At 36.4% G+C, this 27,345-nt stretch overlaps 3 protein-coding genes across 3 annotated transcripts; 2 read left to right on the top strand and 1 right to left on the bottom strand.

Moving 5' to 3' along the window:
* Window positions 1-816: 816 nt before the first annotated feature.
* Window positions 817-2,718, bottom strand: LOC133873370 (uncharacterized). Its single transcript, XM_062311086.1, has one exon. The coding sequence runs from the start codon at window positions 2,716-2,718 to the stop codon at window positions 817-819; it is 1,902 nt and encodes a 633-aa protein (XP_062167070.1).
* Window positions 2,719-12,175: 9,457 nt separating this feature from the next.
* Window positions 12,176-14,836, top strand: LOC133873540 (uncharacterized). Its single transcript, XM_062311256.1, has 3 exons — window positions 12,176-13,085; window positions 13,208-13,753; window positions 14,520-14,836. The coding sequence occupies exons 1-3, from the start codon at window positions 12,198-12,200 to the stop codon at window positions 14,631-14,633; spliced, it is 1,548 nt and encodes a 515-aa protein (XP_062167240.1). The 5' UTR covers window positions 12,176-12,197; the 3' UTR covers window positions 14,634-14,836.
* A 7,770-nt stretch (window positions 14,837-22,606) lies between these two features.
* LOC133874366 (uncharacterized) lies at window positions 22,607-24,481 on the top strand. The gene has a single exon (XM_062312265.1). The coding sequence runs from the start codon at window positions 22,651-22,653 to the stop codon at window positions 24,112-24,114; it is 1,464 nt and encodes a 487-aa protein (XP_062168249.1). The 5' UTR covers window positions 22,607-22,650; the 3' UTR covers window positions 24,115-24,481.
* The last annotated feature ends 2,864 nt before the right edge of the window (window positions 24,482-27,345 follow it).

Raw genomic sequence — 27,345 nt, 5'->3', positions numbered from 1 at the left:
CAATACTGCCAGAGTGTTCGGATCATCATTGTAAGAAGATTTTAAGTCAGATATCCAATCCGGAGTAGGAAAGGAAATTAAAGAGACCGAGAAATCTGTCTGAGGTGAATCACATGCGGCAGCTTGCCTTGATAATGCATCGGCTACTTTGTTGTCCCGGCCTTGCTTATACTCAATGACAAAGTTGTACCCCAAAAGCTTGGACAACCAACGCTGCTGTGTACTCGTACCAACCTGCTGCTCTAAAAGGAATTTTAAGGCCTGATGGTCGGTGCGAACAGTGAACGAATGCCCGAGTAAGTAAGGACGCCACTTCTTAACGGCTGTGACCAAGGCAAGCAGCTCTTTCTCATAGGTAGAAAGAAAAAGGGCACGACCCTTCAAGGGCTTACTAAGGAAGGCAATAGGCCTACCAGCTTGCATTAAAACGGCTCCCAACCCAGAACCGCTAGCATCGCATTCAATAAGAAAGGGCTGTGAAAAATCTGGAAGACGAAGAACAGGTGGGGAGCTGACCACTTCTTTGAGGGCTGCAAAAGCCTGAGTAGCGGCAGGAGACCACACAAAAGAATCCTTCTTCAATAGGGCTGTTAACGGAGCCGCGATCAACCCATAATTACGGATGAATTTTCGGTAGTAACCGGTGAGGCCCAAAAATCCTCGTAAAGCTTTAATGGATTGGGGAAGAGGCCAGGAGATCATAGCATCCAATTTAGATGGGTCTGCCCGCACCCCATGATGAGAAATCAAGTGACCAAGATACTCAATTTCAGATTCAGCAAATCTACATTTTGAAAGTTTGGCAAAAAGGTGGTGTTAAACCAAAACCTGAAGTACTGTCTGCAAATGAAGCAAATGATTCTCCATAGAACTGCTATATACCAAAATGTCGTCGAAGAAGACGAGCACAAAACGGCGGAGGTAAGGTTTGAATATATCGTTCATAAGACCTTGAAAAGTGGCCGGGGCATTTGTGAGACCGAAAGGCATGACGAGGAACTCATAATGTCCCTCATGGGTTCGGAACGCCGTCTTCGGAATATCGTCCGAGTGCATGCGGATTTGGTGATAGCCGGAACGTAAATCCAGTTTAGAGAAAACCACCGCCCTTTGAAGTTCATCAAGCAATTCGTCAATGACGGGAATCAGAAACTTATCTTTGACTGTAACGTGGTTAAGTGCCCGGTAGTCAACACATAAGCGCCAACTACCATCCGGTTTGCGCACCAAAAGGACAGGAGCTGAAAAAGGGCTTTGGCTTGGGCGTATGACACCAGACAATAACATCTCTTGGATAAGTTTTTCGATTTCTAATTTTTGGAAGTAAGGGTAACGATAGGCACGCACATTGACTGGATGTGAGGTTGTCAAGGGAATTTTGTGGTCATGGGATCTAGGAGGTGGTAAGGCAGTGGGTTCAGCAAAGGCTGACTTGTATGTGTGAAGAAGGGACTGGAGAGCAAGCGGGTACTTGGGGTTTGGATGATCTGTTGAGCCTGAAATGAGTTTAAGTAGGAACCCTTTATTGGCCGAAGCAGCTGGTTTAAGAAAATGACCCCCTTCTTCTAGTGTTAACTCGAGAGAGCTTAACCTTTGCAACAAGGTAGACACGCCATCACATGAGTAATGCATAGTCATTAAAGAAAAATCCCAAAGAACGGGTCCCAGGGTTTGCAACCACTGAACACCAAGGACCATGTCACAGCCTCCTAAGGAGATGATGTAGAAATCAGCCAAAATAGGGTGTCCCTGAACCTTGAAGGAAACTGCCGAAACACGCCCGAAGCATGGAATAGTATCTCCATTAGCAATCTTGACATGCAACAGGGAAGTGGAGATAATTGAGAGGTTGACACGGGCAGCCATGGATGGATCCAGGAAGTTATGAGTACTTCCTGAATCAATAAGGATGCTTACTGGGTGAGACTGCAAAACCCCGAGGACACGCATGGACTTGGAACCTGGTGAACCAGAAATAGCATTGATGGAGATCTCCGGATCCTTGCATTCCACCACATCGAATGCAGGAACAGAATCAATGAAATCCGTTGTATCATAAAAAACATCCTCAGAGGGTTCTTCCATAGGAAGTGTCAATCCAAACATGAGATATAGCCGTGGAGATTTACATTTATGCCCAGGTAACCATTTATCATCACAGTAGTAACAGAGGCCTCTGTCACGCCGTTCTTTCATTTGAGCGGGTGAAATGCGCTGTATGGGAAGCCCGGAAGGACTCTTGGCAGGTAAGGCCAATGGAACATGGGTTGAGGGCAAAGAAGGGCTCGAGGTAGCTGGGGAGCTGCTGGACTGGCCCCAAGACTGGTGACGGCCAAAAGAGTAAGAAGAGGAAGAAGAACGGAGCGGCCGTCGAGAGGTGAGAAGGTACTCTTCTTGTAACTTGGCCAACCCAAATGCTGCCACCAAGTTAGGGGGATGAAGCATCCTGACCGGCAAACGGATGTCATCCTTGAGTCCACTCAGAAAACAGCTAAGGCGATTGGATTCAGAAATCCCACGCAAACGGTTTGAGAGGGCCTCAAACTGGGACGTATAGTCCGATACAGAGGAGACTTGACGAAGACGCATCAATGACTCCATCGGGTCGTCATACGTCGGCCCAAAGCGGGTAAGCAGGGACTGAAGGAAAGCGTCCCAAGTGGGAAACTGGCCAGCATCGTCTGCATCTTGGAACCAGATAAGCACTTCCCCCTCCATGTGAAAGGAGGCGATGCGGAGACATTGGTACAGAGGAGTTTGATAATAATCAAAGAACTGGTTCGCCTTGTAAGACCAATTGGCTGGATTTTCACCATCAAATCGCGGAAAGTCCAAACGAAAAGGCCGAGCAGGAAACAAGCGCTCCTCCCGGTTATGCTCAGGATAGTCATCCTCAAATCGAAAATGGCGCTCATCTCACATGTCCCAACCATCATGACCTCCTTGGCGAAGGTGGTCTCTATGAACTCGTTGGTCGTCCCGACCCTCCAGAGCAGCACGCCCGTTACGAGCATGTGAAGGTTGATCAGCACGCCCGGGAGCAACATGAAGCTGAAATGGAGGAGCCTCATCAGGTGGTGGTCGCTCCGGGGGAGGTCTGGGCTGAGTGGCCAGAAAAGTTCGGAACATTTTTGTCAACTCGGTCAGCTGTTGTTGAACAGCTACATTAGTGGATTCTTGCTGGGCGATGTGGTCATGGCAAGTTTTTAAGGAATCGGTGAGGTGGGCAAGACGAGTACCGTCAGCCATGAGAAAGGAAAAAAAAAAATTTGGGCAGGGAGAGAGAGAGAAGGTAGAAGCGATGGGTAAGAAAGACTGGCTCTGATACCACTTGTAAGGGGTTTTCTTATGAAGAGAGTGAAAATGGCAACAAAATGAGGATAACAGTGACTGAATATTGAGGAGGGCTCTTAGAGAGGCCCGATCTCTCAATACAATGGAAATTCTTCTTGATTCTTCTACATAGCTATCTATCCTTTTCCTTCCTTTAATAGGCCAATCGGTTAGAACATATTCTAACCGATTGCCAGCTGTCCTGCCACCTATATGATTAAAGGAATACAATGAAAGATGCTTTAGGCGCACCATTACAGAGAAAGCAATAACATAGATGAGGTGGATTTATTCTAGAAGCTAGGTGAATATCCCCTCTAGATGTAGGTGAATAGATGAGGTGGGCTGTCTCTCTTCTGCTACCATGGGCTGCTGCTGTCAAAGAGTATTCTTAGTTGATCCAGTCAGTAGGCCCATAACACATAGTTTTCTTAGTGGCAGCCTTCAAACATTCTTCAACCGAGTGTCTCAGATCTACTTCAATGAATACTCCATTCAAACTTCTTACAACTAGGAATCGACCGCACATCTCTATGGCTCATTGTGAAACATCTTTGTTCGATCGAATAGCAACCGAGGTTCTTTCTGTTGCTCCTTTTTAAAGCTTAGGAAAATATCGCATTCAAACATTTACCAACTGCCATGCGACTCAACCTCTTTAAAGCTCTACTTTTGATCTTCTAGAAGTCCTCGTTCGATCAGCAATTGATCGAACTTCGACCGACAATCCCAAGACTTAAGCTTTTCAACACAATTTTAACTCCAACTCCAAAACCAACTTAACACCCTAAGTTAGCAATTTGGTGACAAAACTCTATTAACAAAAAATCTAGGATAAAATTGAAATAAATGGAGTAATTATATGTCTTCCTAAAACATGCGCGCGCGCGCGCACACATTAAACACGTAAAGAACATATAATAACAAAAAATTGAACGAGCAGATATTAACTTCATCATTAAATCAATTAAACAAAAAAAATATCTGATCATAACATCAACCTCATAAATCACAAAAATCAAACAATTCAGACATCAAACAATTAAACATCCTCTCACCCATCCACAACTCAAAACAATCAAATCTCTGACCTGATCAAATCGTGCCATCACCACATCTGCCGAAAAGGTAGGCTGAGAAGATAAGGGTCCAGCCTCATCGGTGGATGTCGTAGTAGCACCAGCAGCGCCACAGTTGATGTCCACATATTTTTCTATTTTTTATTTTTTTCCTCAAGTCAATCTAGTGTAGCAAGGAACAATAAATGAGCATGAGCTTATCCTTCAAATATGTTGAAGTTCGTTAGATGTGTTGATGAAACAGATGAGAATCGAGTGTGACAAGAGCCAAAAGTTGAACATGAGCTTAGATGGGGCGGAAATCTAGTGTGATGCGAAGGAAAACTTTAATGTGAGATCGAGCAGAGGAGATCATTTGTTGACGCTGGCAATAGATGGCGGAGGGTCTCCACAAACAGCATAGGACGATCGTCGGATACATTGTCATCTGTGTGCTGGGCTAGGCAAGCTCGTGGCCAGATGTGGTGACCGAATGGTGGCCAATGATTATGGCTGAATGGTGGCCAGATAATTGGGCTGACAATGGGCTAAAATGGGTTGACTATAGGCTAAAGTACCGGTTTGATTATGGGCCAAACATTGCGCCGAAAACAATGCTCTTGGGCCAAAAGACAGGACCACTTGGGCCAAAAGAAAAGATCGGATTGTTCTTAAAGACAAGGCAACTTGGGCTTAATGTTTGGGCCCTTTTAGGCTGGAAATCAAATATGATAACCTGAGATCCATTGCGCGCATGTAGTGCCTGAAAAACTATGGAGCCGCGACACCATCGCGTGAAGGATTCTAACCGGAGATGGAAGCGAGAGAGGTGTTTGACTGTGCTAGCAGAATCTTATTAGACACCTCAAATAAGATCAACATACGATGTAAGTTCTCCAAGGGCTCCATGATCTATATTCAGCTCTTCACAGTCAAATCTTGTTGATGGATCCATTTTTAAAAGCCACCAAAATCTGTGTAGTCCAAAAAAATAATGACTTTTTTGTTGAGTTTATTTGGTGCCCGACGAACTGATATAAATAAAAATTTGAAATTAATAGACAATAATTATTATTCTCTCTTGTAAAATCAAGAATCGAGAGGCAACATTATCCACCAAAGGCTCTCTTTCAATTAGGGTATACATGCGGATACGGATGCAGTTGTTTGCTATATTCCCAACCGCATCTGCATCATGTTTTTACTAATCGTATCCTTGCGGTTATTAAATGCGGTTATTATCCGCTATCCGCATATTAGGTAATGGGCCTTTTGGACATTCTTTGGATCTCTTTTAGAGCCTATTTAAAATAATTTTAAAAATAAAGTGTTTTAGGCTTGTTTTAATTTTTTTAAAGCTCTAATCTCTCTCTCTCTCTCTCTCTCTCTCTCTCTATATATATATATATATATATATATATATATATATATATATCAGAAACATATAAAAAATTATATATTTTAGCCCATTGCCCCTTCTCAAAAAATTATTGGCTCTTCTCAAAAAATTATGTTGGCCCTTACCCAATTAATTTTTTTGCCTTAACCAAATAACCCCCCCCCCCCCCCCCCCCCCCCCCCCCCCCCAAAAAAAAAAAAAAAAGAAGCCAATTTGCCTTTCCCAATTAAACCTAAAAAAAAGCCTCCAAACTACATTCCACAGGACCACGAGCAAAAAAAAAAAAAAAAAAAATCACCATACCCAATTAAACCTCGTAAAAGCTTTTTTGAACCTCGCCGTCTCTGATCCCACCGGCAGTCAGCCATTGCTTCATCCTTCAGTGATTCCACTTCATCCTTCAGTAAGTTTTCAAAACCCCTAATATTTGTAATTTATTTCCGGTCATATGATGAAGAAGTGAAGAAGATAACTGATAACGTGACTTACGGCCTTAGGGGGAAATTAAACTGAAAATGTGAACTGAAGTCTAAAGAAGAAGTGAAGAGGATGGTTGGCTTTTAGTTTTAGAAGAAGCTAGACTCATGTCGTCGTCTCACTGTTTGGAAGAAGAGATAGGAGAAGAGTCTAGAAAAGTACAAAGAAAATAGGATAAAAATAATTCTTGAGAAAAATGGAAAAAAGTCTAGATAAATAGTACAAAGAAAATTGGAGAAGAGTCTAGGGAAGTTAGAAGTCATGTCTAGTCGTCTAGAGAAGGGTAAGAGAGTAAAATAGGTTATAGAAAATATTTTAAAAAAAATTTACACTGACCAAAGGAGAAGAGTATAGTAAAAGACTCAAATTTTGTACAATTTCGTGAACATTGAGAACTTAGAAGTGAAGTATGAAGAAAAAGTCAAGACAAATTTTGTCTCATTTATGTTGTTGATAAATTATAATAATGTTTAAAGTGGTATTTGAAATTTGAAAAAGTTTTAACCTTAAACAAAAAATGTGTAAAAGTGGAATTATTGTCAATTTGTCATATTGTGATTTGTGAGTGAGTTTTGTATCTTTGAATCATGATATTTGTGAATAATGGCTTTGAAGTTGAGGGTTGGGAGAGTGGTCCAAGTAAAATTAATGGGTTAACTAAAAAAGAAAAAATGGGTAAGGGTAAATGGTTTGTTAAATGATTATTGAATGCTTTGTTGACGATTTTATTATTATTATATTTTAGTTTTTACTTTACAATATTATAAAATTTTGATTTTGAAAATTATTAATTTAATTTGATTTTTACGACACAGAACAACAATTAATTCGCAACACAGAAGCAGTACAATTGTGTAAAATCACTCAACGCAAGTCGCACTTTTTGAAGTTAGTTTTCTAAGCTCAATTCCGAATATAAGTAATATTGTAATTTGGATATAATGGTTATTAAATATTGAGAATATTAGTTACTATAGTTTATAAGTCTAAACAATTAATTTGAGAATTTGACAAGTGAAGTGAAAGCTATTATATTCTATTGTTCTTTACGTGAATTTGTTAATTGCTAACTTACAAATATATATATATATATATTACTTTTTTAAAGACTCTCATATAACCATGTAAATTTATTTGTATATGATGGGAAAGCCAAATACAATACTTGACTTTTTCAAAAGAAAAAATGCACAAAGTTCAAATGCCAATTATGATGTTGCATCATCGCCAACTTCTGATATTGTAGTTTCTGAAATTTTTTCTAAAAAATCTCGAAGGGTTGACGAAAATGAATTTGATATTAGTTTATTGGAGTTTGATTCTGGATTGCATCGTCAAATATGAGAGTATAATGTCAATCAACGGGATGAAATTCGACGAGCTTACATTAAAGTTGGTCCGTACCAATTTATCCTCACAGGGTACCCAAAATCCGGAGATCCAAGTCATCTTCGTAGTTTTCAACCTTCGTAGTTCAATCTATTTCCTTCATGGCTTGAATATTCGTGCAAAAAATATGCAACATTTTGGCTACCATGCTTTCTCTTTAATAAGCCATCTGGGCATCCTATGCAACGTGTATTTACTATAGATGGATTCAAGAATTGGAATAAAGTTAGAGATGAAAAAAAAATTGTGATTTTCTCAATCACATAAGAAAAGATCCTAATTCATTTCACAGAATTGCTGAGAGGTCATATGAAGACTTGAAGAATCAGTCTCAATACATACAAAATGTGTTTGAAAATTTTACTTCTGAACAAATTGCAAACAATCGATTACAGTTAAAAGCCTCAATTGATGTTGTTCGAGTGCTTGCATTTCAAGGTGTTACTTTTAGAGGTCGGGATGAAAGTGTGGATTCAAACAATAGTGAAAATTTTCTTGAAATATTGAATTTGATGGTTTCATATAATGAACAGATTGCTGAAGTGATAGCTAAAGCTCCAAAAAATGCCTCTTACACATTACCAATGATACAAAAAGAAATTTTACATATTTTTTCAAACAAAGTGAATGAGGTAATTCGCAAAGAAATTGGTAATGCAAAGTTTTACATAATTGTTAATGAAGCTTTTGATGAGTCAATGAAGGAACAAATGGCTATAATTTTACGACAAAGATAGTTTTGTGCGAAAACGTTTTTTTGGGCTTGTTCATGTCTCTAATACTGCGGCATTAACCATACAAAAGGGTATATATTTTGTATTGTCTCAACATAAGTTAGCTATTGAAAATATTCGAGGGTAAGGATATGATGACGTAAGTAATATGTGAGGTGGGTGGAATGGGTTGCAAGCTTTAGTTTCAAATGATTGTCCATATGCCTACTACATTCATTGTTTCGCACATCGTTTGCAATTGGCATTAGTGGCGGCATCAAAAGAAATTATTCATGTTCGTCAATTTTTCACTAATTTGAATTTTATTGTCAGTATTGTTTGTGCCTCATGCAATCGATTTGAAGAATTACAGATTTTTCAAACTGCTGAAATTGCTTACCTGATTGAAATTGATGAGATTTAGAGTGGAAATGGACTTAATCAAATTAGTACTTTACAACGGGCTGGAGATACTCATTGGAGTTCTCACTTGAGATCAGTTTCTAGCTTGATCAAAAATTTTAGTCCAACCTGTAAAGTTATTCTTAAAATCATTGATGTGGGAATTACTTCTTCCCAACGAGTAGAAGCAGATTCAATTTATCAGGTAATGACTTCATTTGAATTTGTTTTCATCTTGCATCTCATGAAAGAAACGATGCAGATCACTGATCATCTATGTCAAGAATCGCGATAAAAATCTCAAGACATTTTAAGTGTCATGCTTCTTGTTTCGTCAACTAAAGCATATATCCAACAATATAGAGATGATAAATGGGATGATTTATTTACCAATGTGAAGTCATTTTGCGAGAAACGCAATATTGATGTCCCAGATATAAATGCTCGTTATATTGAGAGATGAGGTTGAGCTCGCCATCAACAAGCTGACTTTATAGTTGAGCAACATTATTGAGTAGATATTTTTTGTGCCTCAATAGATTCTCAATTGCAAGAATTAAATCGCCGATTTAGTGAGCATAAGGTGGAGTTGCTTATTCTCGGCTTGGCTCTTGATCCTCGAGCCGCAAGTGAATTTTTTAGAATTGATGATATTTGTCAATTGGCAAACAAGTTTTATCCGCAAGACTTTACTAATCTTGAAAATGAACAGTTAGAAATAGAATAGTTAGAAATAGAACTTAACCATTATAAGCATAATATAATTCAACATTCGAGTTTCCAAGCACTGTCAAATATTTTTGAATTGTGCCAATGATTGGTTAGTACCGGAAAATCAACCATCTACCAATTTGTTTTTCGAGTTATTGTACTTGTGCTTATTCTTTCAATTTCTACCGCAACTACAGAACAAGCATTTTCAGCCATGAATATTGTTAAAACTAGGCTTCGTAACAAAATTGAAGATGAGTTTCTAACGGATTCTCTAATGGTGTACATCGAAAAAGAAGTTGCTACAACAATTAGCATAGATTTAATCTTAAATGATTTTCGGGATTCAAAAAAACAACGGGTTCCATTTTGATTGAAATGTGATGTATTATGAAACACTTATTTTTATATAATTTCTTTTGTTTAATATATATATATATATAACACAAATGCCTTGACCCCTGCTCAAAATATTTTCTGGTTCCGTCCCTGCATAAATGCCCAATAAGCCACTATAGCCAGTTAAAAAAGCATGCTAAGAAACAATAAAGTATAAGGTTGCCACTATAATTTATCATAAATAATGCTACATATTACATTTTTATCTAACAATGTTGAAACTACAATTTTAATTAACTATTGAATCAATTGTTTTTTTTTTTTTAAATAAAAATTAATTGATTGGTTGGAATTGCCAATCAGAATTATCAAATAATTATAAAATAAAAATGTAATATACAAACATTATAAGTCCAAACAATCTGTACAAACTCTCGAGCTCATTTCTATTTTCTATATAGCATTCATTTTTTATATTATTATTATTATTTTGTTTTTCAGATGAATGGGTAATTTGTAATTGTATTAAAGGAAACAATTTGTACAAACAGTCCGGCATACAAGCTGGATGAATAAGACCTCCGCGAGGGACTCCGGAATCAGGATCCATTGTTGAGACTTTGAGAGATCAAGGGCACGTGGGAGTTTCTTAATGGCTGTTTTGGAATCTGATTCCAAATTATAATCACCCTGCCACTCATTTACCGAACTCCTATCCATTATTGATGGCTTTTTGCGAGCAAAAACAACGACACCAAAAGAACCAACTTTACCGGACATTAATATTCAAATTCCTAATCCAATTGCTAAAGGACGCGCGGGTCGGACGTCAGTCGGTCGCTGCTCGCTGCTCACTGCCTGTTTGTGTTAGGCCACCCACCCAACTAAGATGGATTAAATAGTTGAAATTTTGAGGATCAATTTGTAAATTTAACAAAATATGGGGAAGCATCGTATCAATATTTACTTTTTACTTTATTTTTCGTTTAATGTTTGTCGCATTAAATACCACTTTCACTTTCACCTTTGCATCTCTAGGTCGTAAAGCACAAATTTAATTACAAATTTAAAAAAATGCAGCCTAGCATTTTTTTAAAAAAAATGTAGGTCTTTGTGTCGGAATTTAAAGTTAATATATGTAATGGTGTACTTGATTTCACACTATTTTAAATTTTAAAAGACGTGTCAACATACTTTATATACACTGTTAGATGTACTAATTTCAAATTCTGACCTTTCATTTAAAATAGATACGGAGAGGATCCTATTCCATTTGGGACGGCATATTCAAGAGATATTTTATATACCTTATAATAGCAAATATAGCTATTATTAGTCACTTTATTTCTTTAGCAATGCTTTAAAATAGAATATTTTCATCAAGTTTGCTACCTTTTATTATTATTATTATTATTATTGTTATTATTTCTCCTCTCATCTTTCCTTCTCTCTCCCTTTCCCTTAACTTTCACAATGAAAAATACATTGAAAAATAATATTTGAAGAAAGCTGAGTGTAAGATAGATAATTTGTTGGAATTTGTATCGAAGACTAGTAGCTAATATATATATAAAAAAAAAGAGAAAGAAAGAAAGAAATAAAGAAAGAATTTTGGGTAGCCAAAATAACCCCTACTACTAAAGATGCTCTAGAGACTTGGTATGCATCTTCCTCTAGTTCTTATCTCATTTTTTTCACTTTTCAAAATCATTAGATTTGTGAAACCATTCACATGAACCTTACATATCCAATAGTAATTTTGAAAATAGAGAATATGGGACAAGGACCAAATAAAAAAAATAAAATAAATTGTATTTTTGAGGTAACATAAGTGTGAAAATTGTTTTTATATTTTTAGGAGTGTTTTGTGTCTTAATTATTTGTTAATATTTTTTTTTTTATTTGAAAAGAGAAAAACAAGAAACAGAAAATGAAAATTTTAATGGAATGTGTATATTTTTCATTTAAAATAAGACCCAAAAAAACATTAATAGAAGAGAAGAAGGTGGAAATATTCTACCAACCCTTTGAAAATCTGCAGAGAGAAACAACTGTAATCAATTTACTCCCCCCCGAAAGGCACGTTGTATAATTCATTCCTTTTTCGCTGACATCAAAGGCTAATTACAAAAGAAATACACTAAACGGGAAACGTGCAGGTGACAAACTACTGGGCCGGACTGGGTCTACTGGGACTGGGTCGTCAAATATATGGTATGCAGTTCTAGAGTGATTGCGACTGCTATCAACAAAAAATTAATTTTGAATGAAAAAATGGGTTAAATATCTTCTTAATTTCTTTTTCTCCTCGATCATATATATATATATATATAGTATACATTATTTGTCTTCAAACTATTTCTTCCAAGGATTCCCATGGAAGGAAGAGAGATGTCTTCTACGAGAGAGACAATTCACGACCCCTTCAAAGCCTGGAAATACCTGCTTTTCCCAACAATCAGAGCCAGCTATGCCTTTTCTCTCTTCTGCACGGTCGTTTCAATCTCTTGTATCTGCTACTTTGCTTTCTCAACCCAAATCCTCGGTTGCCCCGAATGCCAAACTGTTACAATCACGAACGAGAAATTCAGTACTGCTGACAACATCGATATCTTCGCCGGTCACGAAAAGACAAATATATCCCATATCCTGTTCGGCATCGGAGGATCCGCCAAGACATGGAAGAAGCGCCGGCATTACAATGAGCTATGGTGGAAGCCTAACATCACCCGCGGCTTCGTTTGGCTCGAGGAGAAGCCTTCATCCGTTTCATCCAAAAAGAAGAAGCATTCAAACGACGACGTGGCTTGGCCTGAGAACTCTCCTCCGTACAAAGTCTCCGGGAATACTTCCCGGTTCAAATACACCTGCTGGTACGGTTCGCGCTCTGCGATCCGGATTGCGCGTATCGTGAAGGAGAGCTTTGAGTTGGGGTTGGACAACGTGAGGTGGTTCGTGATGGGCGATGACGACACAGTTTTTTTCACCGACAACTTGGTCAATGTGTTGGAGAAATACGATCATAATCAAATGTATTACATCGGTGGGAACTCAGAGAGCGTGGAGCAGGATGTGACACACTCGTACACGATGGCCTATGGCGGTGGCGGGTTCGCCATTAGCTACCCTTTGGCCGCCGAGCTCGTCAGGGTTCTCGATGGTTGCATTGATCGGTACGCGAGTTTCTACGGCTCCGATCAGAAGGTCCAGGGGTGCTTGAGCGAGATTGGCGTACCAGTCACCAAAGAGCTCGGTTTTCATCAGGTATGATTAAATTTAATTCTTCTAATTTGAAACTTAATTAGCTCTGATTTAATTTAATTCTTCCACTTTTGAAACTTAATTAATTAGCTCTGATAAATTTTAATTTAACTAATTAATTGCAGCTTGACATACGAGGAAACCCGTACGGTTTACTAGCGGCGCACCCATTAGCACCATTGGTGTCGCTGCACCACCTCGACTACGTCCAGTCTCTGTTTCCAAACGTGACCCAGATAGACTCGCTCAAGAAGCTAATAAGCGCTTACGAAATGGACCCGGGTCGGACCCTGCAGCAAAGTTTCTGTTACGACCGGAGACGCAACTGGTCCGTCTCGGTGTCTTGGGGTTACACCGTTCAGTTATACCCGTCGTTGGTGACGGCTAAGAATCTCGAAACGGCGATTCAGACATTTCGGACGTGGAAGGGTGGGAGCAACAAGCCCTTCACGTTCAACACACGGCCGATCAGTCCAGACCCGTGTCAGCGTCCGGTTGTGTATTTGTTGGACCGGGTTGAGAGGGTGGGTCAGGGTAGGACACTGACCACGTACAAAAGGTCCGCGTACAATTGGGAAAATGACTGTGAGCAGGGTGAGCACGCACCTGCCTTGGCGGTCCGGTTATTCAACGTCTCTGCTTCCAATTCCAACCCTGACTTGTGGAAAAAGGTAAAAATTCACGAGCATTCTTCGGCAGAAAAAATTGCACCAAATGAGACGGTTTAGATTTTGTCACTCCTATTGATTTTATTGATAGAGATCCTATTATTTTTGCTATTAAGATTGCAAGCAATTAGTAAAATTACATGCATAGAGGACTTCAACCCCTGTTTTTTTCAAATTTTTTAAAATCAAATTTTTACCCTCCAATTTTTTATTTATTATTATTATTTTAGTTTTACTCTAATCTTAAAATTTTAGTTCCACCCCTACGTAACAGTTTATATGGGGTCACCTGTTCGAACAAATAGACTCCATAATATTTACTATCTAAACTGCTAATAATTCATACAATAAATTGCTAAAAATCCCAATTTGATAAGAATAAGATCATTTCTACATGTTATGAATATGTTAACACGGCATTTAAAATTTTTAAATAACATGAAATTATATGTACATTTAGTTGATTGAATTTCTGTGGTGGGTGACCCAATTTGGAGGACCAAATTAAAACAACTTCCAACTGTCCGGTCACGATCAGTGGACAAATCTTTGTTGATAGAGCAACGTGGGACCTTAATTGAGGAATGTTGTTTGGGCACGAATACCAATTCAAAAATATTTTTCTTCGGAGCTTAACTTGTCCAACATTTTATGCGCAATTGTTGCGCATATGATAAATTCGGGTTTGAATATTTATGTCTGATTTATGGAAACTTTCGCACTGGTCATTGATTGGTGCCTAAATTGTTGGAGAATGATTAATGTGCAGGCGCCACGTAGACAGTGCTGCGAGATTATCAACGGTTCAGATATGATGGACAGCGTGGTTCAGGTCGAGATCAGAGGCTGTAATCACTTTGAGAGTGTGACCCCTCCTCCATAGAACATAGTATTGAAGTTAGTGAACTACTTTTTAACATTTTTCTTTGTTGTTAGAGAAGTTAGTGGTGGGAGTAGTTAGTCCACCCCTATTGGAAAACTCTCCATTCGAGTCCCATACACGTGTAAGGTTCTGTTTGTAGAAAAGAATTAAATCCATCTCCTCACCATGTACATACATGATATTGAGGTTTTTATTTTTTTAAATTTTTTTTTTAATTCTCTTGTTCTTTTTATCCAAAATGCATCCTTTACACTAACATTTTCTTCAAATTTGAGGAATAACACCTCAAGTCTTTAAAAATATGAAAAAAAAAATTAAAAATATTAAAAAAAAGGGGGAAAAAAAATTGAAAATCCAATTGTTTTTTTTTTTAATATTTTTTATTTTTTATTTTATAATTTTGAAATTTTTTATAATTTTATGAATGATATTTTTGTCGTGGGGACATTAACATTTTTGATAGTTTGATAAAGATATTAACACAATTTGTAATTTAAAAGGACATTGACAATTGAATGATAATTTTAAAGACACGTTTTTGACATAACATATAGCGTTTGGACTTTGGTTTAGAGTCGTTTTACTGTTCAGACGACTCCAATTAGAATCGTTTTTACCAAAACAACTCTAATTGTTTTGAATCGTTTTAAACAAAAACGACTCCAACTGTTGGAGTTATTTTTCATAATAAAATAATAATAATAATAATTACATTATTATTTATTTTTCTGGTAATACCTGATATAGCAAGAATAATGTTTACATATTCATACGTTCATAAACGATCACATATATTCATAATCTAAACTTCATATACTCATAAACAATCACTATGGCTTGATGTATATAAAGCCATAAACAAAACTATAAAAAATAAGACGACGTATCAACGTAATGTCACGCAATCCAAAACATATATAATACAAACTTCAAAACATTCAAAGTAATTCCAAACATAATGCATAATTTACCTATAATCATAAACCGATCATTGTCAATCGATAAAACTGTATGAACAATGTTTACTGCTTATATCATTTACAAACCTTGATATCTCACCTACATTCAAAATAATAATAATATGGTCTGTTACGACTGTCAACATAATTTAATATCCTACGTACGTACATAGTCACTCATGCGGATCCATATCCTGGGACGATGGCGTGATACCTATATTAGTGATTCAGAAGAAATGTGGTACGACACTAATCTCTCGATTTTTAGTAGTAAAAACCTACCGTCTAAAAGAACGATAAACCACACATTAAGAAAGAGATTGTCCTCACCTAACACACACAATTACTCACATTGTTATGCAATTATCTAATCTGCCAACCCATCCAATGAGAGGCTATGTATAGCTTCACACTCAATGATGGGAACGAGAAAAGACTAGGGTAGAGTATCTTCAATGGATTCTTTACTTCAAAAAATTCTCCAAATTTTGGTGAAAGTTATCGAAACATCTCATCCATCAAACTCTTTAAAGATTTTCTAAAATGGTGCATGACAAAAACTCTTTCTATATTTAACCTCCCAAATCATTTTTCTATTCATTTTCTAATTATTTTCTTTCAGTTTTTCGTCAAATCCTTATAAGGGGAATCGATCCCTTTAATTTTTTATGTTTAAATAGTTAAAATAGTTGCTCCAAAACCAATAAAAAATAATATTTATTTAAAATAGATAAATATTTAAAGATTGGATTTAGAAAACTTTTTAAAAGTGGTAATTAAACAAAAGAAAAAAAAAAAGTGAATTTATTCACTAAAATTTAATTGAGGCTTGATTGTTTATTAGACAATTACGTGGAGGGGCGCGCTCACTGTGGACGTCCCTCCATTTATCAAAGTATTCATATATTGTCCAAAAAAAGAAAAAATAGAAAAAGTGAAGGGAGAATGTTGAGACTTGAGAGAAGATAGAAGAGTAGCTGATGTAAGTTAAAAAAATTTAACGAAAAACTTTGGTTTTTATTATACAATAATAGCGAAATAGGTATATTATAGAGAGAAAAAGTCGATAAAATTTGACACTTAAAAAAGTTTGGGGGAATTACCTTTTTCCTCCATTAACTACCGGTCATTATCAACATAGCCCCATGAACTGACACATCGACCAAAAGAGAACATCTAATTACCACCTTTACATACTTTACCCCCTTTCGTCAATTTAATTCGTGAAAAGACTTAAATACCCTAACTCAAATTCAAAAATGATATAAATGCCCTCAACTTTTTTAAACATATTAATTTTAATATTTTTTTATTAATTACTGTTGGAGGACATTTTGGTCTTTAAACTAAAATTAACGCCCAAAAATAGAATATTCTATCCAAGTTAACAGGATTTCCTGACAGAGGGGGGCAAAGTATGTAAAGTTGGTAGTTGAATGTTCTCTTTTGGTCAATGTGTCAGTTCATGGGAGCATGTTGACAATGGCTAATAGTTGATGGGGAAAAATGTAATTACCCTAAAAAGTTTTAAATTTTGCTTTTAGTAATATGGATAAATAATACTTACATGGACTAAAAGGTAACGGCATGCGGACTGATCTTTTGTGTATGCTCAGTTTAGAGCATTAACTAGCCTCCCACTAAGTACAACAACAAACTTAAAACAACAGTATACAAGAGAAGCTAATTTCTCCATATATATATATTTAACGAAAAATCAGTGTATTTTATTAATCAAAGATTACGAGCATAAATCACTTACATTACAAAGCATAAAGTTCTGCAAAATCATAGCCACATGCTATGAGGTTACATAGTTATAGATACAAACAAAATTTTTACAATAAAGTGTTATATATGACTTTCATCTTTCGCTAACCCATGTACAAAAATAGTTAAAGAGCATATCTGCTACGAGTAGACTAAATCTAAAACAATGGTAGCCAAATATCTTTAAAAAATTTATTTAAATCGGCCGTGAGAGATAACCCCTTATATCAAACTATCTAGGCCGTAAGAGATACATAAACTCTCACACCTGACTAACCTTCATCCCATAGAGTCCATGAAGGCAAATTTAAAGAGAAAAAAACTCTTATTCAAAGCAAAAATGCAACCAACAAACAGCAATAGCGACTAGGGAGGAGATGAACGACACAACACGAAGGTAGATAAACGTATGCATAGCGGAGATGTCAAAATTACTGATCTAGTTGGAAAACACCTTCAGACAAAAGAAAAAACCAAAAAGGGAGGGGGAAGGTAGGAGCGGAGAGTAGAAAGGGAAAGGGAGAGAAGGAAAGAGTAGATCTTCTCCCTCCTACTTTCAAATCTGTTTTATGAGGAGTGAAATTTATAACAGGCTTCTCAACAAGCCCTTCTCTTTTTCTTTTTTTTCTTTTTTTTTCTTCGTGTTTAGTGTGCAAGTCAACTCTCTCTCTCTCTCTCTCTCTCTCTTTGAGAAACCCAAATCTCCTGTAACTCTTGGCTACTTTTGGGAACTATCATAGGATCAATACATGCAAATGCAGATGTTGTTATTTATAATATTTGTAGCTACATCTGCAAAATGTGGATATCACCTTTAGATATCTGCATCCGCATAATTGTCATGTTTTTAATAACGACATTTACGCTATTATTACGGTTATTAAATGCGGTTATTATCAGCTATTCACATATTAAGTAATGAGCCTTTTGAATCTTTTATTGGACTCTATTAAGGCCTATTTTAAATGATTTTAAAAATAATTTAAGCCGATTTTTAGTGTTTTTGGCTTGTTTTAATTATTTTAAGCCATAATATTTTGAAAATATATTAATTTTACATTAATTTTATCTTTTTACCTAAGTGTTATACGAGAATACTTTTAAAAAAAAAGTGTTAAACAGGAAAGTAATAAAGCCAACCAAACAAATATAAACATAACATATACCTAATCTAAAACAACATCGTTTTGGTGAATTTATTATATATATATTGTGTATGAAGAGTATGCGGATGCGATTAATACCTTACAATCGCTATCCGCATCCACATGTACGGATAGCGGATGCAAACAATTAATAACATTAACTGCTTGCATGTACACGCATAATACTATTAGGGATTTGATTGTTGCACTACAAGCCCACAACATGGGCACAACAACTCCTCACATGAGGGTGGGGCTCAGTGTGGGGCCCCACCCTCATGTGAGGGGTTGTTGCGTCCATGTTGTAAACTTGTAGTGCAAGTAACATTTTCCATACTATTAATGTGAGTTTTGTGGCAGCTGGGGCATCATGGGCATGGGTTGGGTATCGTGAAAGTCTAAGAACACTCTCAATGGATTATGCATTTTTATATGCAAAATAGTTAACCAAAACCTACTTGATCTATTTTAACTAATGGGTTTCAAAATGTATCATACATTCGATTAACTATTATTTCACTATATCATTTAAATATTCTTTTTTTTTTTTAATTATTAGATATTTTTTCAACAATAAGTCTTTTTTTTTTTTTTTTTTTGGTTACATGGCAATTTTTTTTTGGATAATTATTTGCTATAAAGTCAGCAAAATTTTTGTTATCATATGAGGTGGTTCATATGAGTGTAAGCTTAAAATGGCAAACATAGATTTTGTCATATAGACATGCTTTGAAATACAATTTTTCAGATTTAGAAATATATTATAATATTGCTATAGCGTAAATGAGTTTTGGTGAAAAATAGAGAGGGAGAGAGAAAAAGAGTGAAAGAAAGAGGAATAAATAAAAAAAGATATGCATGTGTGAATAGTGCAACTCCGAGTTACGTTGCACTATTCCCAAATGAATCACAAATGCATTTTACATTTGGTTTGCATAATCGGATGCGAGACTTTTTAATAAATTTGTTAGCTACTTTAGCCTAAAAATAAAAAATGACTAAGCTATTAAAAATGCTCTTAAAAATATATCATTCATCTTTTGAAGTCCGTTAGTCAATCTTAAAAACTTTGAACTTCTATCAATTGAACAACTCGTTGTTAACTTTAAACTTGCAGGCCCATTTTCCATAAGTAAACGCTTCATTTCAATTTACTCTTTGAATTTTTAAATCCTTAATTAAATTATTTGCGATTTTTTTTATTTTTTTATTTTTTTTATTTTTTTTATTTTTTTTGCGAATTTCAATTGAGTTCTTTCGTGCGTTTCCTAACGTGGTTTGTTTAAGGTAGGGGTTTGATATAGACGGGCCTGCTTATAAACGGGGCCTTCAAACTCTCACTTGTTCACCTTCTGCAGAGTCACGTGTGACAAAGATTTACTTTCTCCTCTTTCGTTTGGGCGTTTTTACCTGCTGATCGGTTGTATGTCACGTTTTTTTTTTTTTTTTTTAATAAAATCTTTTTATTAAAAAAAAAAGAAGAAAAAAAGAAAAAGAAAGAAAGAAAGAACGATTATATTGGGGCCACTAGCCCTACTATTTTAGTGTATTTGGGCCTTGTGCTTTGCCCACCCAGTTTTGTGTGAAAATTGAAACGAAAAAAAATTACTTCATACACTCTACATATAAGATTGACATGTATCTATTATAATGTGAAAAATACATATTATTTAAATCGCATATACTTTTTACATGCTTTTTTAATAGTATTAATAAAAAAAAATATGTATTTTTCATATGTTTAAAAAACACATGTCAATTTTATATGTGGGTTGTAAGAAATTTCTTACAAATCAGATTGTAGAAAAAATACAAACAAACCCTGACGTGTGGAGTCAGTACATATGGGGAATGTAAGTGTGGAATTTAGGTGCTCAAATAAATTTAGAACTGCTCAATTACTTATTCAGACAAGTAAAATTCATATAAAATTTTTAAATTTATCTGTTCAAATTGTTGATAATCTCTGTTTGGAACCCCCTCATCTCCCCCATCTTCTTTTTTTTTTTTTTTTTTAAAAAAAAAAAAATCAACTAGAAAACATTCTAACTTTTTCACTTTTTATATCACATTAATATTTTTTTATTACTATTTAAATAAAAAAAAATTCACTACAATATAAATTATACTTCAATTTTTTTTTTTATATAAATTATTTCTATTAATTTATATCATATAACCCACTTCTTATTATTATTCAATTTTTTTTTTCTCAAATATAAGGGGAAGAAGTTGCCAAGCCACGTCTCACGACTAGGAATAGGAGAGGAAACCAACACATTGATGGATGTCACGGTACTTGAGTACCTCGATTCTTCTTTTCCCATGGGAATTTTCCAGATTATTCATTCAACAGCGTCACACCTGGAATTCCCACCCTCATATGATAATAAATATCTCACTGAAGTCCTTGGTTGGTCAAAGTCGTCCTCTTGACCAAAATGACCAGAAATGTTAATCAGTATACGTGTCTTCTTCTCCACTCTTCCAGTGTGTGAATTCACTGAATTCGATCAGGTTTGGTACGTACTATGACTATATATCATCATCATCTCCATGGGAAAAGACGAAAAAGGAGCTTCAAGTCACACGCTTATGACTTCATCGCCTTGACTTCATCGTCCCAAAACAATCAGAACATAGAAAATAAAAGAACATAGGATATGTGTAAGAGTAAGACTTGGGGGGCCCGATAAGGTCTGCAGGACTTCAGACAAAATATCATTCGCATTCACATTTATATTCACTTTCAACTTTTGACCTTTTGTGTTCCCACACTTTAATTTGATGTGCCTAGCTAGCTATTATTTCATTGATCCTAATTTATGTTACCTACCTAGGATATGTGACAAGGGTATTATTAAAATTATTTTTATGCCTTCTTCAATAAAATATTTAAGTTTAATTTTTAAATAAGGTAAGAGTCGTATATTATTATTATTATTATTAGGTAAATAAGGAGTATTGTTCATAAAGCAATATCTCAAATAGAAAAATAAGAAAATTGTTTTCCTTTAGAATTAATATTTATTGAATTATCATCCCGTAATTCCAGCTTTGTAACTCTATTAATAAGAGTATTGAAGAATAAAATGGAAAAGAAGAAAATTATTATAATTAAGCTCTTGTACGTAGTTGATTAGGAGTTTTTTAGGGTTTTTTGAATAATCCTAACTTTAGGAGGCCCAGAGTACCTCGAATACCCTACTATCCCACACCCTTCCACATCTAAATTATACACCATTCATCCCCGTTATGGAGGTCCGTAACAATTTACTTTTTACTTTATCGTATTTCACTTATTTTTAAGAAAGAATAATGTCAAAACTCGTATTTTTACTTCACAAATATCTTATAATTATTTTGATATAACAGTTTCAATTAACTTTGAATTAAGATATATCAGCGCTCCTTATATCTCATATATCAAATATGTAAAAGTAAACTCGATCCGTAAAGCATATAAGTTGATTTAATAATTAATCGAGGCTATCATGTTAGTATTACGAGACAATTGTAAGATAACTTTTAGGCTTAATCTATTTAATTATACCATAAATTTATGCAAAAAAATGAACTTAATTTTCAGATATTGATATGGTGCTATATATTTATATTTATCCAATTATCCTCAACTTTTAATTTTATGCTTTCACGCGTAAAACACGGTAAAAGTAAAACGCACGTACGAGGCATGTGCCAAAGAATAGAAACAAGTGTGAAATATCTGTGTCCACCAATTTTGTTAAAACCTTAATTTGCACCCCCGCATGACTCGGAGACGAGCATCGTCATCTAATTAATTAAGATCTTCAACGTTCAAATTAACAACCACTGATCACAAAACTGAGTAGAACGATCCTCACAAACCACACCCCAATATTGTCTCAGGCCGACAAAACCGGAATCCTACGTGGCGGTACGCCCCCAATCATAGTCAGCCATCATTCTTTTGTCGGACACAGATTTAGTACTCTGCAATATATATATTTATATTTTATTTTTTTTTGGACCCAACCGTATAAACGCGTCCGCATGAACGAGCTTCGAAGGATCGTCTCCCATTCCCACCGCACCTTCAAATACCAGAGTCTCTCTTCTCCAATATTCCTCACCGTAAAACCCTACGGATAGTCTACGTGCATGGTGGTTGCAACCATGGCCTGGCTCTCTGGGGCCACCAAGAGCATCTCCTTGCACAATCTTTTCTCGCACCACGAGAAACCGCACCCGCCGACCCTCGGAATCCTCGCATTCGAGACAGCCAAGGCGATGACGCGCCTCGTCTCGCTCTACAGGTCCCTTGCCGACGACGAGATCTTGAAGCTCAGAAAAGAGGCCATGAGGTCCAAAGGCGTCGCATATTTGAACAGCCAAGACGAAGGATTTCTTCTCAAGCTTGCTTGCGCAGAAAGGCTCGAGGATCTCAATCAAGCCGCCCACACCGTCTCCCGCCTGGGCCAGAAATGCTCCGATTTCGGACTTAACCGGTTCGACATTGTCTACAATGATTTGAAGCTCGGAGTCATCGAAATAAGCAAGCTCGAATTCGATACGAGAGGCGTCCAGAAAATCATTGAAAGAATGGAGAAATCCATATCCACTACTGCCAATCTGTACACAGCGTTGGAATCCCTCGCCCAAATGGAAGTATCGGAGCGAAAAGTTGACCGGTGGAAGAACACTCTCGGTAACAAACACAAGACAAATTCGGAATATCTAAAGCAGAAAATCGTGTTTCAGAAAAAACAGGTGCAACGCTATAAAGAAATCTCGTTGTGGAACCAGAGCTTCGACAGGAGCGTAGGGCTCATGGCGCGAACCGTTTGCGTCGTGTACGCCCGAATCTGCACCGTTTTCGGACCCTACGTTTCGGGTCTACCGTCTCTCTCGAAGAACTTACGTCCTTCTCCGAATCAGAAAAGGCAAATCTTTTGGTTTGACCACGAGACCAACCATTGCCTTATCGAATTCCGAGACACAAACGAAAAGTCCGGTTCGAGATCTGGTCCGATGCCGAAGACCACTCAGAAAAAGGAAATTGTCCGGTTCTTCAGCAGCGAATCGAACAACTTTTTCTCGGACGAAATCCGGTTTACGAGCAACAACAACTGCGGAGCGATAGGGAAGTACAACAGAGTTTTCAGCTTGGCTCCGCCGTCCACGGTGGGGGGGTCCGGGCTCTCTCTGCGCTACGCAAACGTGATAATATGCGCGGAGCGGTGTTTGTACACGCCGGCCACCATAGGCGAGGACGAGCGTGGGGCGTTGTACGAGATGTTGCCGTCGAGGCTCAAGGCGACGGTGAGGGTGAAGCTGAAGAGCCATTGGCTGAAGAAGGAGGAGGAGTCAAATGGGTGCGATGGGCACTCGCTGGCGGAGGGGTGGAGGGACGCGGTGGAGGAGATAATGGGGTGGCTGGGGCCACTGGCTCACGACACGATGAAGTGGCAGACGGAGAGGAACTATGAGAGGCAGAAGTTTGATCCAAAGCCTACGGTGCTGTTGTTGCAGACGCTGCACTACTCGGATTTGGAGAAGGCGGAGGCTGCCATTGTCGAAATTTTGGTGGGGTTGAGTTGTATATATAGGTATGAGCCTCGGTGATTGCCTACTTTTTTTGCTGTTCACCGGAGATGATGATGCTGGGTTTTCAAGTCATGGACGAACGGTTTTGGTTCTTTTTTTTTTTTTTTTTTTGGATTAATTGATCTTAATTATACGATACTCTTTTGGATTGGGTGGGAGCGGAAAAGAAAAAGAAAATAAAAGGACTAAAAAAGAAGAGAGAGAGTTGGCTTATTAATTAAGTGAGATTGTTTTTTGTTTTTACTCCGGCCACTTTTTGTTTTTGTTTTCAAGAGGGGATGAAAATGAGAATGTTTTGGTTATGTTTATGTTCATTATTTCCAGAATTTGGAGAACATGAAGCAAAGGAGTATAAAATGGAAGATGGGATTCTATTTGATTTAAATTTTTAATCTTTTTGAATTTGCTTTCGATGCATTAATTTGTTGTTTGGAAATATGCCTTGCCAATGTCCTTAATCACTACCAGTTTACCAATATATCCAAGATCCTAAATCCAATAATTACTCTAATCGGTAAATAGCATAGCCCACAATTTTATCTTATTTAAAATTATCTCATATTCCTATCGTGACTCTCTTTACTAACTTTTTGATATTTTTCTTTTTGTAACAAAAGTTAATCTAATAGTTGATTTAAGACTGTGTGAATACTCTTTGGATAAACATGTGGTTTCTTTTCACTGAGATAATTTTTTTTTTTTTTTCATGCATGTAGAGTATTGGCCGGCTTAGCTTGGTTGGATGACTCGTTAATGCTTAACAAATTCAATTCTTAGTCAAGGTTTAGGTCTTGATTAGATAAGTGTAGAATTGGAACAGAAAAAAAAAAAATCATCGCGGCCGGGAATGATTGCTTGATTTAAGAATTGTTGTTGAATTTAGGAAATAATTGTTGTTGGTAGCCAGGAGCCTAGCTAGGCAGACGGTCCAAAGGGTAAACGACATCGGATAGCCGTGTGGATATCTTCTTCTTGTTGAATATAACGTAAGGATAGCTGTATCTCTCTATATATCTAGCTTCCTCTTAAATTAACAATTTGGCATGAGAGAGCAATTGCTTCGATCAAGTCGTAAATTTGGATGAAAAAAAAGAAAAAAAGTAGTAAATTTGGTGCTTGGAATTTTTTTACTATTTTATTCAACGGAAGACAAGAGAAAGAAGCCGGTGGACCTTTTCATATGCTCAAAACGGCGACATCTCGGGTAGACCGTATTTATAGATAACCAATCATTTGCTTTCTAATTAATGGCATATAATTAATAACTCTTCACCCAATCGTTTTGTCGTGCTCCCGATTTGGGAAAATAAGGAAGAGCCAACTTAGAACCCATGCCAGCAGTAATTATTCTTAGATTTTTATCAAATTTAGAAAATTAAACTATTTTTTACTTTCCTATTCAAATAAGTTCAATAGTATCATTTCTTACTTTTTTTTTTTTTTTTTTTTTTTTTCTTTATACCATTTAAATATCCTTAAGATATTATTTCAAACAAATATTACGAGAAAGAGAAAAGAATCGGATCCTCGAGCCTGTTCACGGCTAGGATTTATTTAATATATAGGATCCGAGGTTAAAAACTTGCCACCTCTTTTTAGGAAAATAAGCTAGACTTTAATGTTTGCATTTAAAAGAATATGTTGAACCCCCTCTTTCATCTCACGTCTGCGATTCCGCCCTAATTTCCCCACCTCCCGGTGACGCCTTCTCCACCATAACCACCATTAATTATTGGGAAACTCATCACACCCGATCGAGAGGTTGGAAAGCTATGTGTGCGACGTGGCTCGATCGCTCCACCCAAATTTCAAGTCCCAACTCTCTCACTCTGGAGCCATGCACAATCAACACACACCACCAAGTACCTCCAACCACCGTACACTGCCGAAGAGGACACCACCAGCTCTTTCGAATCGTTTGATACTACCCATAAAAGAGCATCCCATTAATCGGTTGAACAAAGATTAATCCACTTTTTCAATTTTCTCACTACTTCAGATGTTACCTCTGGTTTGGAATTCATTGTTTTAGTTAGGGATGTGAAGCTCGTGTGCTAAATTGTTTGCTTTCGTGCAATCTGAGTCATGGGTTTGCATTTGGGTTGGTGATTTTGCAAGCATGCATTGTGTTTTATGATGTTTGAGACCTCGCAATAGAACTATGAAATTGAATGAAGAACACAAAATACAATAATAACTGATATAGTAAGATTATTTATGAGTAATGAGTGAATGACGAGTAATTATTTATGAGTAATTTGGGCGGAACGAGCGATGGTGTATCACATTAGCTTTTCGACCTCTTCAATGTAACAAGTCGCCTAAGAATGGTGGTTGTGGTGGAGGAGGCATTGTGAGGAAGGGGGAAAATTAGGGTAGAATAACAGAAGTACTGGAGATGGAAGATGGGGATTTGGGTTTGGATGGAAGAGGGGGTTCAACATTTTCTTTTAGATACTATATGTTAAAGGCCAACTTGTTTTCCTTTTAATTCTTTGACCCTAAAACCTTTTAAAGAAATTCTAGCTATGAATCGGCTCGTATCCATTTTATTTAAAATAAAGAGGATCCGATTCTAAAGGAAAATTCATTTAAATATTCTTTCAAAGAAAATGATAGGAAAAAGAGAAATGAAAGAAACGAAACATAAAGCTTCTTTTTTTTTTTTTTTTTTTTTTTTTTTTTTTTAAATATAATAATAGTAATTGAAGCAATAATGTAACTTAGATATATATAGGGTATCACCTTTTTTGTTCTCTTGGATTACCCTTATTCAAGGAAAATCAATGGAATCTACTGCACAAGACTTTTTGAGAAATTTTCATATATTTTTCAAATGGAACACATGCCTTATTTTTATTGGTGTTGATGTAACATGCACATTGACGATTTCTGTTAAAATTACGAAAGGAAGTTTGGAATGGAGAGTAATTTGCTACTTATGATTATTATAGGGAGTTCTAAGTTATTTTTCAAACTTGAAGGAGCTTATTGTAAATTGATGTAACAACATAAACTATTTTTGTATTTTATCCTTGACTATTTGGGTATGAAAACAAAAGCATTTATAATATTGTCATTAGTAAAGGTACGTAACATCAAGATTGATACAATTACTTCAAGCAAAAGCAAGACCACCCACTTTATCAATTGGTAGGACTTGGACAAAATTAACATCAGACAATTTAGTTTTAGGTAAGAATAGACAGTTTAAGGTTGTGGTTCCTATTTCCTATTTCCTATTTCCTA

The sequence above is a fragment of the Alnus glutinosa genome, chromosome 7 (genome assembly GCF_958979055.1).
Source record: "Alnus glutinosa chromosome 7, dhAlnGlut1.1, whole genome shotgun sequence".
NCBI lineage: Eukaryota > Viridiplantae > Streptophyta > Magnoliopsida > Fagales > Betulaceae > Alnus > Alnus glutinosa.
Note: the sequence above shows the minus strand (reverse complement) of the source record. Positions and strands in the feature narration are given on the sequence as shown.

Excerpts from the sequence above, each read along its gene's own strand:
- LOC133873540 (XM_062311256.1), top strand. The coding sequence starts at position 12,198 with ATGGAAGGAAGAGAGATGTCTTCTACGAGAGAGACAATTCACGACCCC. Across the intron at positions 13,086-13,207 it reads AAGAGCTCGGTTTTCATCAG|CTTGACATACGAGGAAACCC; the intron begins GTATGATTAAAT and ends AATTAATTGCAG. Across the intron at positions 13,754-14,519 it reads ACCCTGACTTGTGGAAAAAG|GCGCCACGTAGACAGTGCTG; the intron begins GTAAAAATTCAC and ends ATTAATGTGCAG.
- LOC133873370 (XM_062311086.1), bottom strand. The coding sequence starts at position 2,718 with ATGGAGGGGGAAGTGCTTATCTGGTTCCAAGATGCAGACGATGCTGGC.
- LOC133874366 (XM_062312265.1), top strand. The coding sequence starts at position 22,651 with ATGGTGGTTGCAACCATGGCCTGGCTCTCTGGGGCCACCAAGAGCATC.